The sequence below is a fragment of the Armigeres subalbatus genome, chromosome 3 (assembly GCF_024139115.2).
Source record: "Armigeres subalbatus isolate Guangzhou_Male chromosome 3, GZ_Asu_2, whole genome shotgun sequence".
Lineage (NCBI taxonomy): Eukaryota > Metazoa > Arthropoda > Insecta > Diptera > Culicidae > Armigeres > Armigeres subalbatus.
The window spans coordinates 344,448,435-344,468,092 of NC_085141.1; the positions used below are offsets into that span (position 1 = coordinate 344,448,435).

Consider the following 19,658-nt stretch of genomic DNA (forward strand, 5'->3'; position numbering starts at 1 on the left):
TGGTGAATGTTGCGGAAAAAATTGTTGAAAGACAAAATAGCTACAACCAAAAAGATTTTTATTTTCATTTTCAAAAGGGGGGTTGATAACGGAGAGGTTAAATAAAATTACGAAACAGCTTCCATAAAGCGATATTTATTTTTTTGACCACACGCCACAGTGCTTGTTCTACTCCTGCTCTACTTCATCTTCGATTGGGCCCTATGATATTGTATCTATAGATCGAATAGACCGTTCCCCCCAAGCACCACCCCTTCTTGTAGTAATAGAATTTTCAGCAATTACCATCTTTGTAATGTTGCTGTCCATAATTCTTACAATTAGGTCACGCATAGTATTTCTTGTTGCCATTTCCAAAATTCACCTTCAATCATGTACATGTCATTTAAACTCCTATCTGTTAAAGGTTCTCTTTGGGCATAGTTCAGATTCCGTGCCCCATTTTATGGAAATCGATCATATAAGGTTCTGTTACACGGTTCATATAGTGCAGGGATGAATCGAATCGAAAAGCAACTTCAAGCCTGAAGTGTTTTCTAATTACCTCAAGTCCAGTCGATTGTTGCACTGCTTCCTAGCTAAGTCCCGCCACGGTCAGCCGCATCTTCCACCACGTACTTCACTTTTTCAAAAATACCATGTAAACTGTTTTGAAATTCGTATTTTTTATTAATATTCTACGCCTCTGAACGTCCAGTTCGAATTGTTTGTAATCCCATTACACGACCACGAAACCGGAATAAAATAGTCAACAAGTAGTGAATCGTTACTGCTTAACGGGCAATTTTTCCGGGCATAGTACTCCATATGGTAGAGACTCATCTGGATACCGTTGCCAATAGACAGCAAAAACCACAATAGGATACTTCCGGCGGTCTTGTTTATATTCCTTGTCAGAAACAGCAGCGAGAGTCCCACAAACTCATACCCCACGAACATCACCGGATAGAAGAATCGGTAAGAGAACGCCATAATCACCTCATGAAATATCGCCGATACGGTAAACACCAGAATCGTTGCCAGCAACCGGTGGTTCTTGAACAAAAGTTGTATCGACTCCTTGTAGAGAAAGGCGTAAAGCCAATCGCTAACCGCCACATTCCATAAACGGAAAAATTCCACAAACGATGAAGCATTCCACCAGTTTCCATAGAACATTCGGTCTGCAAAGCGTAGTAATTCGGAGCTTCCGTTTAGCCAAGAATGCAACAGGAGGAAAAATCCACATAAAAATATTAATGTGGCAGGCATTACGCTTTCGAACAAAATTAGTACAAACTTTGCAGAACTGATCTCGGTATCTCCGAATCGATCAAACAGCGGTGTGAGGAATCGCTCGAAGATGAAGCTCATATAGCAGATCACTCCAATCACTTCCAGAGCGTGTCGGAGTACTATCGTCCAGCGTATGCGCTGTGTTCGGGGATATTCGTCCCTGTAAATGAGTGTTGGGGCAAAGAGAAAGTACAGATATTTGGTGAACGATGATACAGTTTGTGTATGTTTGTTCGTTTGAGTGACGTTCTCGGTTGAGTCGAGAACACGTGGAACATTGGTCCGTACAAATGAATGCACCTTCATGACGAAACGAGTCATCTCTAGGAGTGCAGCTAGAGATGACACCGGGGCAATATCTAACTGTAGAACCGCCTCAATAACCAAGTAGATGAATGAACACTGGAACACGATAAGTCCGATGAGGGCACTCAGGTCACACACTTTACGGATATGATCTGAAATATTGTGAGATTATAGAACACCTAAGAGTTTTGAATCAATCAACGAATAACTTACTGTCTGCAAAAATATTACGCACTTTAGACCATAGCTTGAATGCCGGATAGACACACAGTACGACCAACTGCATGCAAGCCCACAATGCTAAGCTTAAATGGAACTTTCTAAATACAAATACGATTGGTCGAAAACCAAAGTTTATAACCCCTCGGTCAATGAAGTCATACACAACAGTGTTCAGAAACAGTACGATCAGAGTGATTACAAAGATGTAGTAGATCGTCTTGATGTGCTTCACCTCGAACAAATCCGTCAACAGTGAATTCCTTGTCACGAATTCCTTATCCGGTGGCCATTCGTTCTGGCGCCGATTCCGGTTGTTGAAACAGGACGCAACTGATAACTCCGCTCGGAGGAGTGATAGTGCTTCCGTTTGACGTAACAACTGACGCAGCTCGTGGTTTTTCAGTTTGAGCAACTCCGCCTCGTGGATAATGTCGCCCAAGAGATGTTCGAGTGTGTGGTCGACGTCTTGCTCTGGCATTCTGATAGCTTCCTAAAAAATGTATATGGAGAGTCGTTCAGCGGAAAGTTATACAAGATATAAAATTCATATAATTACGAACGTCCATTTTATTGGGCCTTTTATTAGTGGTAATGTCTTCCTCCATTTAAAGAATTTAGCTGTAAAGTAAAACAGATAAATTAAAAAAACAATTAGTGTTCGCTTCAAAAAATGGATATACTTGTACCAGTAATGCTGGGTAGACACCTTTACGTGGTGTGTTACGGGGTAAGATCTACCACGGTTACATTGCCAGCTACAGGCAAATCCTGACCCAACGAATACCTTCCTCATTATTCAACTCCATGGTACTTATAAGGGTGTCGCTAAGTCGGTGGCCTCTCGTTAAGTAAGTAAGTACATCAACACTTCCTTCCTCTCCCTAGTTACGGTGAAGATGGGCGTGGCCAGGAGTAGTAATCCTCATGCTTTTGTTATTTTTGTTTAAGACTAGAATCAAGGACCACTCCCCTTCTTGATTTCTGATAGCATTCTAGATAAGGATCTCAAAAGTAAAACATGAGTTTGGTACGGCGGCGAACTCTATTCGATCGGAGCGTCTTGCGGAGTCCAAAGTACGTACGATTTCCAGCCACTTTGCGTCTCCGAATTTCTCTGCTGGTATCGTTATCGGCGGTCACCAGTGAGCCCAAGTACACGAATTCTTCAACCACCTCGATTTCGTCACCACCGATAGAAACTCGTGGTGGGTGGCTTACATTGACCTCTCTTGAGCCTCTTCCTATCGTCTTCCTATCGTCTTCGACTTGTTGATGACTAGTCCAATCCGTTTAGCTTTGCTTTTCAGTCTGATGTAAGCTTCCTCCATCCTCTCAAAGTTACGTGCCATGATATCAATGTCGTCGGCGAAACCAAATAACTGGACGGACTTCGTGAAAATCGTACCACTCGTGTCAATCCCTGCCCTTCGTATTACTCCCTCCAAAGCGATGTTGAATAGCAGACACGAAAGACCATCACCTTGCCGTAACCCTCTACGGGTTTCGAAGGGACTCGAGAATGCCCATGAAACTCGAACTACGCACATCACCCGATCCATCGTCGCCTTGATCAACCGTATCAGTTTATCCGGAAATCCGTTTTCGTGCATTAGCTGCCATAGCTGGTCCCGATCGATTGTATCATATGCGGCTTTGAAGTCTATAAATAGATGATGTGTGGGCACGTTGTATTCGCGGCATTTCTGCAATACCTGACGTATGGCGAACACCTGGTCTGTGGTAGGGCGTTCACCCATAAATCCCGCCTGGTACTGCCCCACGAACTCTCTTGCAATTGGTGTTAGTCGACGGCATAAAATTTGGGAGAGTACCTTGTAGGCGGTGCTCAGCAATGTGATTGCGCGGTAGTTGCTACAATCCAGCTTATCGCCCTTTTTGTAGATGGGACACACGACACCTTCCATCCACTCCTGCGGCAGAACCTCATCCTCCCAAACCTTGGTAATCACCCAGTGCAGCGTTCTAGCCAGTGCTTCACCACCGTGTTTAAACAGCTCTCCTGGTAGTTGGTCAACTCCAGGGGCTTTGTTGTTTTTCAGCCGGCCGATCTCCTCCTGGATTTCCTGGAGATTCGGAGCCGAAAGTCGCATGTCCTGCGTGCGTGCTCCTAGGTTCATTACCATACCGCCACCGTTGTCTGCCATATCACCATTCAGGTACTCTTCGTAGTGCTGCCGCCACCTTTGGATCACCTCACGCTCGTTCGTAAGAAGGTTCCCGTTTATGTCCTTACACATATCGGGCTGTGGCACGTGGCCCTTACGTGAACGGTTCAACTTCTCATAGAACTTTCGTGCGTTATTAGCGCGGTACAGTTCCTCCGTCTCTTCACGGTCTCGATCTTCCTGCTGGCGCTTTTTCCTCCGGAAAATCGAGTTTTGTCTGTTCCGCGCCCGTTTGTATCGTGCCTCGTTCGCCCTCGTGCGGTGTTGCAGCAATCTCGCCCATGCTGCATTCTTCTCCTCAACTAACTGCTCACATTCGCCGTCATACCAGTCGTTTCTCTGATCCGGAGCCACCGTGCCTAGTGCAGCGTTTGCGGTGCTTCCAATGGCGGATCGAATATCTCTCCAGCCATCTTCAAGAGATGCTGCGCCTAGCTACTCTTCCGTTGGGAGTGCCACTTCCAGCTGCTGCGCGTAGTCTTGGGCTAGTCTACCGTCTTGTAGCCGCCCAATGTTAAGCCGCGGCGGACGACTCCGACGCGTGTTGATCACCGTCGAGAGTTTTGAGCGCAGACATATTGCGACGAGATAGTGGTCGGATTCAATATTCGCAGGCTGCAAAGTTTATGCATCGTTGGCCGTTGTCGTTCGATACGGTATGCAGACTATCCGGTCCGATGACCGGTCTATACATTTCCTCCCTTCCTATCTGAGCGTTCATGTCACCGATGACGATTTTGACGTCCCGCAGTGGGCATCCATCGTATGTCTGCTCCAGCTGTGCATAGAAAGCTTCTTTCTCGTCGTCGGGTCTCCCTTCGTGTGGGCAGTGCACGTTGATGATGCTGTAGTTGAAGAAACGGCCTTTTATTCTCAGCCTCCATATCCTTGCGTTGATCGGCTGCCACCCAATCACGTGTTGGCGAATCTTTCCCAGCACTATGAAGCCGGTTCCCAGCTCGTTGGTGGAGCTACAGCTTTGGTAGAAGCTAGCCGCTCGATGCCCGCTTTTCCACACTTTCTGTCCTGTCCAGCGGATTTCCTGCAGCGCTACGACATCGAAGTTGCGGGGATGTAATTCATCGTAGATGATCCTGTCGCAACCTGCGAAGCCCAGCGCCTTGCAGTTCCCTGTTCCAAGCTTCCAATCCTGATCCTTTATTCGCCGCCCAGGCCGTTGCCGATTGTATCGAGTCGTATTATCTGCTATGTCGTTCGTAATGGTTGTTTTTAAAGGCGGCTTATTGGGCCTGCGCAAACCTCCTGTCTCGTCGGAGGGCCGTCGTGTCAGGGCTGTTTAGCGTCCCACCTAACACCAGGACTTGGGCTTGTGCGCTTTGAGCGGCACACGGTCGCTTTGGCGGAGCTTACTTGCGGATACATGCAGCTTTTTATAGAGGTTTAACAGGGCCCACTGTCAAACCCCACCACATCCTAGGCAAGCCCCACAACTCGCAGATGGCCTGGGGAGGGATCGTCAAGCCCTTGGACATAGTCCCTGCTGCCCCCGAGGTGCTTGCTGGAGTCACTCCTTTAAATCACCGTTACTGGGAGCTCTCACTTAGAATACTCGTCAAATGTGGAACAAGTAACACACTTGTCTTAGATAACTTCGATAAAATGCTTGAACTGACTTGTCGTTCAAGATTCCTTAGAGTCTATCTCAACTACATTTCTTCAGATCTTTGTCGTCCGTGTTATAATCCACCTCGAGTTCACTTCACCAACGACAGTTCCTCAATTGAATACGATCTGTCCATGAAATACGCTATTCAAGGAATATCAGATCATCTTCGACAAATATCTATTTCCTAATTTTTTTTTAGAAAAATATGAACATGTCAATTGCAACAACAGATATTTCACTGATGGTTCTCGCATTAACGGATCCACTGACTTCGGTGTTTTCAATGTAACTTCAACCACCTTCCGGAAACTTTAGGAACCGTGTTCGGTTTATGTTGCTGAGCTGGCAGCAATTATCTTCGCTTTGGGGATTATTTCCAATCAGCCCGTAGACTATTATTTCATCTTCTCGGATAGTCTTAGTTCTATCGAGGCACTCCGGTCGATGAAACCTGTTAAGCACGCATCTTACTTTCTTACAAACATAAGAGAGCAGATGCGTGTTTTGGTCGAAAGGTCATTCAAGATTACCTTTGTTTGGGTCCCATCTCACTGCTCAATCTACGGCAATGAGAAGGCAGACTCGCTGGCAAAGGTGGGCGCACAGGAAGGTGAGGTTTATGATAGACAATACTCGAGCAACGAGTTTTTCCCATTAGTCCTTCAGAGTACTCTTCAAAGTTGGCAAAGAAATTGGACACACAACGAACTTGGACGCTGGCTATTTTCCATAGTTCCAAAAGTTTCTGGGCGAGCGTGGTTCAGAGGTGAGGACCAAATGTCGATGTCGAGGTTTATATCCAATCACTATTCACTAAACGCACATCTGTACAGAATAAACCTTGTCGATAGCAACTTATGTAGGTGCGGAGCCGATTATGATGACGTAGTTTGGTCCTGCTCGGAAAATGACGCCTCAAGAGAGCAATTATTGGATACCCTTGTGGCCCGAGATAAACAACCCTTCAGGGAAGTTCGCGGTGTTTTGGGAGATCGTGATGTTGTCTATATGCAGGGCATTTATAGTTTTCTTTGTGCTTCTGACATAAAAATCTAACATTTTGTTTTCTTTTTCTTTCTTTAAAGTTTTTTTTTTGTTCTGTCTCTGCCTTTTTGTTCCGTAGAGCTCCATAGCTCTTGCCATCCGGAAGATGCTCCCAGTCGAACCATTCCTCGAGCACGACGACACGCCACATCGTCACTGACGCCAAATTCCCGGATGAGAAGCTGAAATTTCCTGATCCCAAATCCTAAGCCCCGTCCATCCTTAAACATTGTAAACTAATCTCGAGTCACCACGAGTACGCTGGCTTCTAACCCCCTCTTACTAACCGTATAATAAAATGATATTGATTGTATATATCACAAAGAACAATAGCTCCGTAAAGTGTTATACACGCCTGGGCCTTCCAAATAAACGAAATTGGAAAAAAAATGTCCATTAAGACTATAACTCAAAACAGTGAATGATCTAATGCAAGCCGATAACGAACTCTACCAAAGAAAGGAACGGGGGACCGACTAAAAGCAGTGTTGAGCAAAAAGCAATTCTCAGATCTCATACGCGAGTCCAATTTCACCAAACTCATGAGTCTCATGACACAAAGAACCGTTTACGATTCGACTTGCGATTTGCATCAATACACGATTTTTACATGTTCTTCATCGTTCAATACATTGTTCTACTTTGTTAAAACAATGGACAATAAATCCGTATGTAAACATAAATTACGTCTCGATAGCTAACGTTTGAGAGAGAGAGGCCTTGATGATAGCCACCTACTTTACGAGATAAATGAAAGCAGGAATGGAAGCAACAGCTGACGTAACTAAGCTCTACAAGATAGAGCAGCTTTCGGAAGGAGGAACGCCGGCACAAGACAAATTACTGCTCCAGAAATATGTATCAATCGTACAGAAGTGCCAGTTCATCAATGGTTTTAATGAGATTTTTCATAATTATACACTTTATGATGATTCCAGTTGATGCTGTTAAATGCAACTTATCTTTAATCTTTAGGAAGGATTAAAAACAATGATTATGCTTAATAAAATTGACTCCTTCGCACCTATAGTGGTGCTACTGTACCAATAGTGGCGAGTCTCATGAGAAATCAATAGATAGCACCAATATGGGAACCAAAATTATTTTTTACCATCACTAAAGGAACAGTGTACCCATTAGTGGTACAAGCGATATCTGGTAGTTGCTGATGTTAAATAACACAAATCTCATTTTTGTTAGCAAATCAATCTGTACCTTTCTTTGAGTAGCTGTGGAATGGTTGATCAATATTGAAGTTCCCCCAAATACACGCGACGCGATTCAATCACTTGGCGACTGTAATTCTGTCGCCGTTGGTATGGAAGCCTAAATGGAACATTGCCTGTAGTGACCCAACGATAGAATCTCGGCGACTAGTTGTCGCCGTCGCACAGTGATTCAAACGTAGCGAGCTACGGGACAAAAATCATAACTTACATTCTATCCGTTCTAATTCAATGGTGTCTTTGGGTGATAAACTAATATAAAAACTAATATTTGCGTAATTGACCTATGTTGAATGCGCATACAGCATAATTAAAACATAAGTTAATATCATGGCCTACTTGATTCGACTAAATACGAGAGTCGATTTTTCCATTTTTGCTAAGGGACAAAGCACTGTGCGTCGCGGCGATGATCTGGGGGAGCCTTTAATAGTGGTTGATGAATACTCACTATTGTAAACAATGAAATTCATATTTTTGAATCACACAGTACTTCTGGGAAGCAATCAATTTCTCTTACCACTTCCTTAAATCAGACGATGAACTTAACAATAATTGTAATATCCGATAATCCTTAAAAGTTCCTGCGAATGAGTACTAAACGGATCAATGAATAAAATCAAACTGAGAAGCTTCTCTACGCTAGAACATTATCTCTTTTTTTCACCAGATATTATAGAAGACATGCAAGTTTTATCAGATCACTGATTAAAACATCATGAAAACATCTCTGTTTTGCTTGTACATGAAACATAGATTATTATTTTCCCTTTCATTACTTTCCCAACCGATAGGCAGAAACAATGATTTATAACAAAACTAATTACATCTTTTCTGACTAGGCTGCTTGCTACCGCAATCGAATATAAGCTTCATTTCGTTGATAAGATACACGATACTTAATCATTACTTAGGGGAACTGTTCGGAACTTCATCCCATAGCTCCCATGTCCATGCCACCAAAAACAAAGAAATAGAGAGGAATTTTATTTGTTTCTTATTTTTGTGATTTTTTCTGCAGTGAGCACGCATGTTAGCAAAAAGAAGCGACGAGATTGGCGCTGTATTACTTTGTTTTGCGATGAGATGAATATATGTTCAGTGAGATGGAAAACGCAACAGTTCCCCTAATTCTCGAACACCCATTCTCACTTCGCCTAGGATTTTAAGATTTTCTGATCGTTCATCACCCTCAATCCTGGGGTGGCATTGTGCATCTGTACTGGAGGACAAGCAAGCCATGTAAACCAAGTGTAGTGTGTAGTGTATTCATCTTGATGTTAACTGTCGTTCGTACGAAAGAGCTCATCCAAGTAATCCACGTTTCTTGATAGGTATAGGCCTAGGTTGAAACGCAAGAAAAAGCACTTTAAACGATAATTGAAGCTCGAAGTTGTTCTCATCCCTCTCGATTCCATTTGTTGACAAAAAAGAACGAGCTTGATTGGAGCAACTTCAAGCTGCTCATTAGACAGCACTAATCGAGTGAGAAAAGTAATTGAGATTCAATGAATCGTTATTTACTCGTCTTGTAGCTGATTCGACTGATAATGGTTAACTAGTGCGACAGGATTAACTCATGGACTGAACTTAAATATTGGGCAAATAGGGTGTATTAAATATAAATATAGTAGAAAGTTTTCTGAAGAAACTTGACTTTACATTTGTGCTGTTTAATCATGATCAGGGTCTAGTGGCATTTTATCTGATAGCACACTTATCACTGTTTGAATGACTGCTTGATATTTCGATTACGATCCACTTAAAGTAGGCTGGCTGTTGAAGAGTTTTTTTTTTCTTTTGCTCAATAAAGTAGTTTTCTAAATGGACATACCTATTTTCGCACATAAGACGGATTACAATCACCCTATTTTAGAATTCATGTAAAATTCACAATTTTCATTAGTATAGCGACACGATTAACCAAAACTTGGAGCACTCGTTTACAAATGAACCGGTGCCAGCGGAGGTGGTACATGTTACATTGAGTAAATTTTACAGGAGACGCATTTTTCCAAAAACTTCGAAAATAAAATTCAAATTCGCAATTTTCTCCATCTCAACTGTACCAACGTGTTATGACTGATGTGCCTAAAGGTAGAAATGAGAAATATGCGAAGTTTCTTGACAAATTTCAAGTTTGTAGGAACAAAATGCACATGTACCACTATTAATGGGAACAAATGCAACAGAAATCGAAAATCGTTGCCAGTAAAAGTGGTACATGTACATTTTTAAAACCATTCTAAGCGGTAGTAAACCATCATGAAATTCACAATATGGTTAAAATATGTTGCGGAAACACCCATGTTGTCTATTTTGTAACCAGTCGTTTAGCGATGTTCACTCTCTTCTCAAGAAATTCCAACCACAAATAATAATTAGCAGGAAAATCCGGTAAAATACGTTAAAAATTTAGCTAGCTAGTAGGGTCAATCTGAAACCATATATTACTAGACTAAAAGTGATATCAATAAATATTGTTTACAAACTAAATCATGCAATTAAATAAAAATCATGCAAAATTATTTTAAGCTAGATTGAAAGACGGTACAACGGTGAAATTGAATTAAAGTACATAACACAAAACAGAATTTGTTAGCTCAGTGGTACAACACGACACATCCACAATACACCCCTCTACGCTGCCGAGATTGGTAACCGATGGATTTGAGCAACAGAACATTCCAGGAGCTCCGACGAATAAAAGGGCTTTTCACCGGTTCCGTCTTGGGTTGGAAAGCTCGACTCGATCACTTGCTGATGATCCACGTTAAAGGCAAAAGCAAACTCCCGAAGAAAATCAAGTTTTTATAAGTGCTAGGAAGTGTCTAGATTCCTCAAAAGCTACAGTGGCAGCAATAGTCAACTAGATACTTTGAGTGTCGTTAACCGAGTTGTTACGGTTATCTGGTTTGGAGCTGCTCAGCGCCACGGTGAATACAGTTCGACAGTATCAGTGCGGGCAGCACCATCAACGAAGGAACCCCCCCCCCCTGTGCGGGAAAGCCATAGCTTCAGGCGGAAGCAAGAGAAAGCGCCAGGCTCCGGACGGGATCCTTATCGAAAGTACCACGGCGGTGATCACAGAAGTGAATTCCAGGCCAGGTGGCCGACTGTACGACGAAGTCCACCCAGATCCGACAGAAAAGCTCTGAAATTGATTTCCAGGCCAGGCGGCCGACTACGATCCGACAAAGGCAATCCATACCCAGGTGGCCGGAACGTCGGAACCAAGGTACCAGGCGGCGTCATCAGGGCCCAACACTGACACCACACACCAACGTGAGTAATGTTAATGGTAGGATATAGATAGGGCGATAGGGACGTTAGGGAACATTCCGAATAAAAACCGTCGTTTAATCGTATTATTGGTTTTTCCTCTTTTGTTGAACCCCGGTGGAAAGAGCCGACCCTGAGTGGGCTGGGAGTTTGTGATTGAGCGGGCGTAACAAACGTAAGTTACATTCTGGCGACCAATAGAAAATAGTTCCTATTTTTGAGGTTAGCGAGGGAGGAAAACGATAGCGATAATCGTTTACGCCGGTGATACTGGTAATTGATTCCAATAGACCGGTAGCTAAAATCAACGCACATCAATTTGCACAAAAATTTGTTCGCGTTTAGGATTTTTTTTTCAATAATTTACTTCTGGTAAATGTACTTGTGAACGCGTGGTTACAAGGTGGACCAATTCTAGGCAATATAAACCAATTTTCTGCATTTTTACCGTTCTCATAGAGCAAATCGCACCAAAAAAATCGCAAACGACGCGAGTATTTCTTTCTAGGTTATCAAATTTGATGGGAATTGCACTTCGTGATTAGAACAGAATTTATTTATCACTCATTGTTTCGCGAATTACACTGCACGATGGATCATTTCATTTCCCAATATTTTGGGATGAACGTTTCTCATCTTCTTGATGAGGAGCTCGCGCACGAGTTGCAAATCCGTAAAATCGAGGATCATGGTGAACCGCGTTCCGTTCTCGAACGGAAGTGTAGGACCGAGCTGAAAAAAGAAGGAATAGAAAAAAATTCAGAAATTGTTTATGAGCGCCCATGGAAAACTATCGTTGAAGAGTTGGAAGACTGCGACAAAAATGTTCAAGAAATCAAACAAGTGTTAGACAGTAGGACGTACAAAAAAGCACCAGATCAGAAATACAAATCTAGACTGCTCCATTATCTTTTTCGGTTACTACGAGTGAAAGCTCATACGGTTGAAGAGTCCGAAACAAATTCAATTTCAGAGTTAGCAGGAGAATGTGTTAGGTTGTTGAACAGTTTTTATTCAATTGCCTCTCCGTTCCCTGAAATACGCAGGGCGGAGATCGCTAGGGTGAACGATAGTGTACAAAAGCTACGGTATGCGTTTCCCGAAAATGATAATCCAAAATCCTCACCCCCCAATCAGCAATCGGATCCCGACAAGCAATTGGGAGAAAATGGAGATGGTGGGGAAAATGACATACAACTTGCAGGTCTGTTTAACTTAGAGAATCGGAACGAAGAAGATAAATTGTCAGAAGCGGCTGGCGGTGGTGACCCCACTGATGAAGTCCAAATTCTGAGAACCGAGAATTATCAGCTCAAGTCTATGCTTGATCAGTTGCTAACTAGAATGGAATCCTAGAAACTCGTCTGCCTGGGCTAACTAAATCACACCAGCAGAACAGTACACAAGTGGGCGATACGGATGATTTAGTTGATCTAGAGAACTCAGCTCCAGTTGACGTGGTTAAACCTAAGTTCTCTTACAAAGGATTCATGGACTGGTTAGTCAAGGATCAAAATTTATTGCAGGAGGCTCCATTGTTAAAGGAACCTATTTTGCCAAGAACAGATAATGCGATACTCACTCGACAACCAAACAACACAGGTAGCTCGTCTTCTCGCATCGCAACGATGCATGATAATACTGGCAAACGGTTGCCCATCCATAAGTGGAAAATTCATTATGATGGTGCAGACTACGGCCGACGATTAATTGAATTTTTACGCGAGGTAGAATTCACTGCCCGATCGGAGGGATTTTCGACACAAGAGCTGTACAACTCTGCGTACCACTTACTAACTGGCAAAGCGCGATCATGGTACATGGAGGTCAATGCTTGCAATGAGCTCCGTACCTGGGATAATCTCGTGAGTGAGCTGAAACGAGAGTTTCTACCACCTGATATTGATTATCAACATGAGAGACAAGCACATCTACGCAAGCAAGGTACGAGAGAGCGTTTTCAGGATTACTACCTGGAAATGACTCGTATCTTCCGAAACATGACAGTTGCTCTCGATGACACGAAAAAGTTTCAAATACTTTTCCGTAATCTTCGGTCAGAGTACAAGAGTGCCATGTTGGCGGGGAATATAAACACCATTCCGAAAATGAGAGAGTTTGGAAAGAACTTCGATTCGATCAACTGGCAGTGGTACAGCCGGAATGATAAGGAACCTGTTAGAGCATATCGGCCGGCAGAGAGGCAAGTTAATGAGATAGGAGATCGAAAGAATCCACTTTCGGATAACAATCGATCGTGGAATAGAGGGGAGAACTATAGGAAAGAGTATACGAATTCCAATCGACAACAGTATCACGAGAACCCACAAAACTATACGTCGAAATCTGGTCAGTATCACTCGCATTCCAAAGCTCCCGAACAAAAGCAAGATCAGTCTAAAAAGTTAGACGATCAAAAGCCAGGACCCAGCAAAATCATTAGTCCTATGGAAAAGATTTTGAAAGCGTATGTGCCGATTAAGAAAGGGACATGTTTTAATTGCCATAATTTTGGCCATAATGCTACACAATGCAGCCAGGAAAAACAGGTCTTCTGCGAAGTCTGTGGTTTCCCCGGCTTCCTGCAAAAGGAGTGTCCCTATTGTGTCACAAAAAACGCAAACAAGACTGCTCATTGAGGCAGAGTAGTCTTCGTTTTCAGCCTTCAAGTCCTCAAAATGATGAAATCAATTCAATTAATTCTATTCTGACACAGCTTGGTTATCACTCCATGGCTTGCAATCCCTTGTGTGAGGAGGTTAACACAATCTTTCTCCACCCACATGGCGACAACCGGCCATTTGTGAGAATCGAACTGTTAGGCATAAAATTAATTGCTCTCCTAGACAGTGGAACTAATAGAAATATTCTTGGCAAAGGATCAGAACGTCTAGTAACGAATCTGAATCTAAACTATTCACAATCGGATTTGACTTTGATAACTGCTGAGGGTAATCCAGTACATGTTCTGGGAGAAGTCTCAATACCAGTTTTGTTCAATGGGACCACGAAAATCGTATCCTTCGTTGTTGCACCTTCTCTGAAGCGCAAATGTTATTTGGGGATGTCTTTCTGGGACCAGTTTGGCATCGTTCCTTCACTGATGGATTCGTTTATTGAAACGATCGACGACTCAGTTGAGTTACCTGAAAATGAAATCTCACTGACACTGGAGCAACAAATCGAACTAGAAGAAGTTACGGCACTATTTCTAGTCCCCGAGCCTGGAAATATTGAATGTACCGATCTGCTCACCCATACAAGCGAAATCAGGGAGGAATTTCGTGAGCAACCTCCGATTCGTAAAAACGCATACCCATGGAGCCCTGAAGTACCTACAGCGAAAAATCCACACAGCGCTTGACAATATGATCAAAGACGACATTGTAGAACGATCTCGCTCAGATTGGTCACAGCCAGTGGTACCAGTCGCAAAACGAGGTACCGAAACTGTTCGTCTCTGTTTAGATGCGAGGAAGTTGAATGAGCGCACCAAGCGTGACGCGTACCCACTTCCCCACCAAACACGAATTCTTAGCCGATTAGAATCATCTAGATACCTTACGACTATTGATTTAAGTCAAGCGTTCCTTCAAATTCCACTGTGCCCATCGTCTCGCCAATATACAGCCTTTTCAATTCCCGGACGAGGTCTTTATCAATTTAAGCGATTGCCGTTCGGGCTCGCAAACAGCCCGGCGACACTTAGCAAATTAATGGATCGAGTATTGGGATTCGGAGAACTGGAGCCCAACATATTTGTCTATTTGGACGATATTGTTGTGGCGTCCAAGACCTTCAAAGAGCATATTGCTCATTTAAAGGAACTAGCAAAAAGATTAAGGGTAGCCAATTTGCGCATAAACATCACGAAATCAAAGTTTTGCGTACCGGAATTGCCTTATTTAGGTTATATCTTGTCAAAAGACGGTTTGAGGCCCAATCCGGATCGCGTGCATGCGATCGTTGCGTATGAGGTGCCCAAATCGGTCCGTGCACTACGCAGATTCCTCGGTATGTCTAATTACTACCGACGGTTCATTGACCAATTCAGTGCACTCACGGTACCTTTGACTAATTTACTCAAGGGTAAACCAAAAAAGGTAGAATGGAATCAAGAGGCCGACCAAGCGTTCCGTGCAATTAAAGAAAAATTAATCAGCGCACCCGTAATGGCCAACCCTAATTTCGATCTTCCCTTTACTGTCCAGACTGATGCGAGCGATCATGCTATCGCTGGCGTGTTGACACAAATTCAAGGCGGACAGGAAAAGTAAACTCATTCCACTCGGAAAAACTTATAGGCGGGGAACTTAATTACCACGCCGCGGAAAAGGAGGGATTGGCGGCCCTAAGATGCATCGATAAATTTCGATGCTACATCGAAGGAAAGCAATTCACTCTAGTGACTGATTCGTCAGCACTCACGTTTATAATGCGCTCTAAATGGCGAACATCATCCCGTTTGTCGCGATGGAGTATTGAGTTACAACAATATGATGTTATACTCAAGCATCGCAAGGGACGAGAAAATGTAGTGCCCGACGCGCTGTCGAGGTCGGTTGAACTAGCAGAAGTAGATGTGAGAGACGATTGGTACTCGCGATTATTCAAATCGGTAGAGCAAGACCCCGAAAAATTCATCGACTTCAAGATAGAGGGCAATGAACTTTACAAATTCGTTAGTTCACAGTCCGATGTACTGGACTATGCCTTCGACTGGAAGCTATGCGTTCCAGAATCGATACGCCCAACAATATTAGCGAAAGAACACGACGGTTCCTTTCATGTAGGTTTTGAAAAAACGGTTGACAAAATCAAAAAGCGCTATTACTGGCCGCGCATGTCGGCCGAGATCAAACGCTACGTTGCAAACTGCGACACATGCAAGCGAATTAAACATTCGACAACGTCCGTTGTTCCAGAAATGGGCAACCAGCGTGTCACAACCCGGCCGTTTCAAATTCTCACGTTAGACTACATTCAGTCTCTTCCACGGAGCACTCGAGGCAACGCACATTTACTTGTCCTTATGGATGTGTTTTCGAAATATTGCCTCCTTGTTCCGGTGCGTAAGATTTCTTCCGGTAGCGTCTGCGAGATTCCGGAACAGTTGTGGTTTCGACGGTTATCTGTGCCACAGTATATAATCTCCGACAACGCAGCAACATTCCACTCTAAGGAGTTCCAAGCGATGATGGCCAAATATGAAATTCGCCATTGGGCTAGCGCTAGACACCGTAGTCAGGCAAACCCTACCGAACGACTGAACCGTACCATAAATTCTATGATACGGAGCTATGTTCGAGATAATCAAAAAGTATGGGATACGAAAATCTCCGAAGTGGAGTTCGTCCTAAATAACACTGTACATGCGACAACCAAATTCACACCGTTTAAGGTCATCTTCGGACATGAAATTGTTACGAAGGGATCTGAGCATAGGCACTCAGATCAGACAGAGTTATCAGACGAGGAGAGAATGAAGAGAATGGAGATTGTAAGTAAATCGATCTTTGATAAGGTGGTGAGTAACCTTCAGAGAGGTCACGAGAGAACGAAGGTGAGATATGACCTTAGACACAAACGATACTCGCCGACTTTTGATATCGGCCAGAGGGTGTTCAAACGAACGTTTCGTCAGTCTTCAGCTGGCGATCACTTCAACGCCAAGCTCGGTGAAGTGTATGAGCCATGTGTAATTATGGCCAAGAAAGGTACTTGTTCGTACGAGGTCGCTGACCTCAGCGGCAAAAGCCTCGGCGTGTTCTCAGCAGGAGATTTAAAAGCCTAGGGCTTGCAATTGGTTTAGAATTAAATATTCGTTTATTGTTGGTCAATGTGGAATAAATATGAAATTATTGTGGTTATCGTGAATAGGTTGTTTGACGATCATAATAGTTGATTTTTGTGTGCTAATTCCAACTCATCAACAAATAGTACGATGGAGATGTCCCGGGATATACGAAAGTGAGTGAGAAGATTTATTTGTATAATATGTTGGATCCTAAACTATAGAAATTAATTAACGTATGACGTAATTTACTATGCAACTTGCACGCCAGATCATCAACAGAAATTTGATCTGGGCAAGTCGATGTCTTAAGCTACGCGAATCTATCAGAGCTCTAATTCCAGCTAATATTTAGGCAAGCACAATCTATAATTTATTGACCTTCATGAAGGTCAGATTTAGCATTCCGATTCCGAACTCTTACAATAGCCAAATTCCCATCACATTTGATTTGAAGTCGAATAGAAACTACAAACAATGACAATGATGTGATTACTCATGAATGATCACGGGCCCATTATTCAAATTAAATTGATATCAATCATCATTGTCGCCGCGGTAAATCGTATGTAGCGTCTAAGCGACCCCAAATTAGATTGCGATATTTTATTTTTACTCTCAATATGCAATAGAATCTATGAGTTAGTTATTTCTGGAGCTTATAGCTTGGTAAATTAGATTAACTAGAATAACATATTTATTCTGGTATTAAACCAGTATATGTTTGGTTAATTTTTTGGTTCACTATTTGATCATGGAGCACAATTACATTGTTGTTTTTTTTTTCGTTTATTAGTTCAAGTAGTCACTATGAGAAACTACGTTTTGTCAATATGATATACATTGATGTTCACTGTGGTCCAATATTGGTACAGGTGCGGTATGGCGAGAGTTGTGTGTAGTCTTCCTAAAATTATTAATTACATTAATAATTTTTACCCGAGCGGTGCGGTAGTGTAACCAGTCGTTTAGCGATGTTCACTCTCTTCTCAAGAAATTCCAACCACAAATAATAATTAGCAGGAAAATCCGGTAAAATACGTTAAAAATTTAGCTAGCTAGTAGGGTCAATCTGAAACCATATATTACTAGACTAAAAGTGATATCAATAAATATTGTTTACAAACTAAATCATGCAATTAAATAAAAATCATGCAAAATTATTTAAAGCTAGATAGAAGGACGGCACAACGGTCAAATTAAAATAAAGCACAAAACACAAAACAGAATTTGTATCCACAGTCATACAACACTACACTTCTACAAAAACACCCTTTTCGCTGTCGGAGCTTGGTAGCCGTTGTATGTGGGCGAAACCGTTTTCCACTGGTCCCGACAAAAAAAAGCCTTTTCCCCGGTTCCGAGATGGTCTAGCTCTCTCCTACTTGGCAGATTCTGGACAACCACGTTAAGAGCAACACGTTCACAAAAGTTAACAGAAACCAGTTTTTTAAAGTTCACTAAAAGTAGTGTCAAGCGTCTACAGATAGTGACGAGCATAGGTGAACCTTAAATCACCACCATAGCTAGTGAGTGGCCCGGTATAACCGGTGAAGAACAAAGGTTCCGTGGAAGGTGTGAGTTCCGGACTCGAACGCGCGGCGACATCCTTCAAGGACAAGTCCGGCCAGGCGGCCGACGCCCTACCAAAACGTGAAAGCGTACTCGAAACATCCACTTTCGGACACGAACGCGACGGTAATAACCCTCAAACACCATTCCGGCCCGGCGGCCGAACCCTCGACATTCTTCAAGGACAATTCCGGCCAGGCGGCCGACGCTCTGTCAAAACGTGAAAGCATACTCGGAGCATCCATTTTCGGATGCGAACGCGACGGTAATAACCCTCAAACACCATTCCGGCCCGGCGGCCGACACCCCCAGCATCGTAGCGACGGTACACGAGGTGGCGGACCGCAGGCATCAGCAAAGTCATCGAGACGGTATTTTGGCGACGTCCTCTGGATAAGGCATCTCGCATGAACGACTGCGTCTCCGGTGCCACGACTGTCGACGAACGAATCCACAGAAGCATACCAGGCGTCGACGACATCAGGGCCCCACACTTACACCATACACTAACCGTGAGTATTTTGTCAATGGTAGGCCGTAGTTAGGGCATTAGGGACGCTAGGGACCATTATTAATAAAAGCCGTCATTACTCCGTATTATTACCGTATTTTCCTCTTGTTCGTTAATTCTCGGTGAAAGAGCCGACCCTGAGTGGGCTGGGAGTCCTTGTGACTGAGCGGGCGTAACAAACGTAAGTTACAATTTTTTTTTTTCAATAAGCTGATTTTAGTGGGTAGAGCTGTACATGTACCACTTTTCCTGGCAACGAAATTGCCATTGTGATATATACCAGAAATTAAAAAGTGCATATCTTCAGATTTAGTTGTCAAAAATAACTTTTTCGTTATTTCCTTACTAAACCTTTGCTCACAGAAGCAGTTGATGTAAAAAACACAAAATCGACAAAAATGGTTTATGTACCACTTTTGCTGGCACCGGTTCAAATTACATCTTACGATTTTAATTTCAAACAGCACATTATACAGAGTGGCCACTCACCCGGGAATCCGGGAAAACCGGGAAAAACACGGGAATTTGAAATCACCGGGGGAAAGCCGGAAAAAACCCGGGAATTTGATCAAGTTACCGGGAATGTCCCTAAATTTATATTCTTTCAAATCTC

The 19,658-nt window shown here is 43.1% G+C and overlaps 1 protein-coding gene and 1 long non-coding RNA gene across 3 annotated transcripts; both read right to left on the minus strand.

Moving 5' to 3' along the window:
• On the minus strand, positions 1 to 2,939 carry LOC134222396 (sterol O-acyltransferase 1-like). Of its 2 annotated transcripts, none has more exons than XM_062701549.1 (4): positions 2,510 to 2,939; positions 2,364 to 2,421; positions 1,795 to 2,293; positions 1 to 1,733 (listed from the first exon to the last, which is right to left on the minus strand). In XM_062701549.1, exons 2-4 carry the CDS (start codon positions 2,406 to 2,408, stop codon positions 670 to 672), a joined length of 1,608 nt encoding a protein of 535 aa, XP_062557533.1. In that variant the 5' UTR covers positions 2,409 to 2,421; positions 2,510 to 2,939; the 3' UTR covers positions 1 to 669. The 2 variants fall into 2 exon arrangements, with proteins under 2 accessions (XP_062557533.1, XP_062557532.1); XM_062701548.1 differs by having other exon boundaries at positions 2,490 to 2,939.
• An 8,763-nt stretch (positions 2,940 to 11,702) lies between these two features.
• LOC134222399 (uncharacterized) lies at positions 11,703 to 12,982 on the minus strand. The gene is made up of 2 exons (XR_009982416.1): positions 12,751 to 12,982; positions 11,703 to 11,900 (listed from the first exon to the last, which is right to left on the minus strand). It is a non-coding gene; the product is annotated as an uncharacterized LOC134222399 (long non-coding RNA).
• Between the last annotated feature and the right edge of the window lie 6,676 nt (positions 12,983 to 19,658).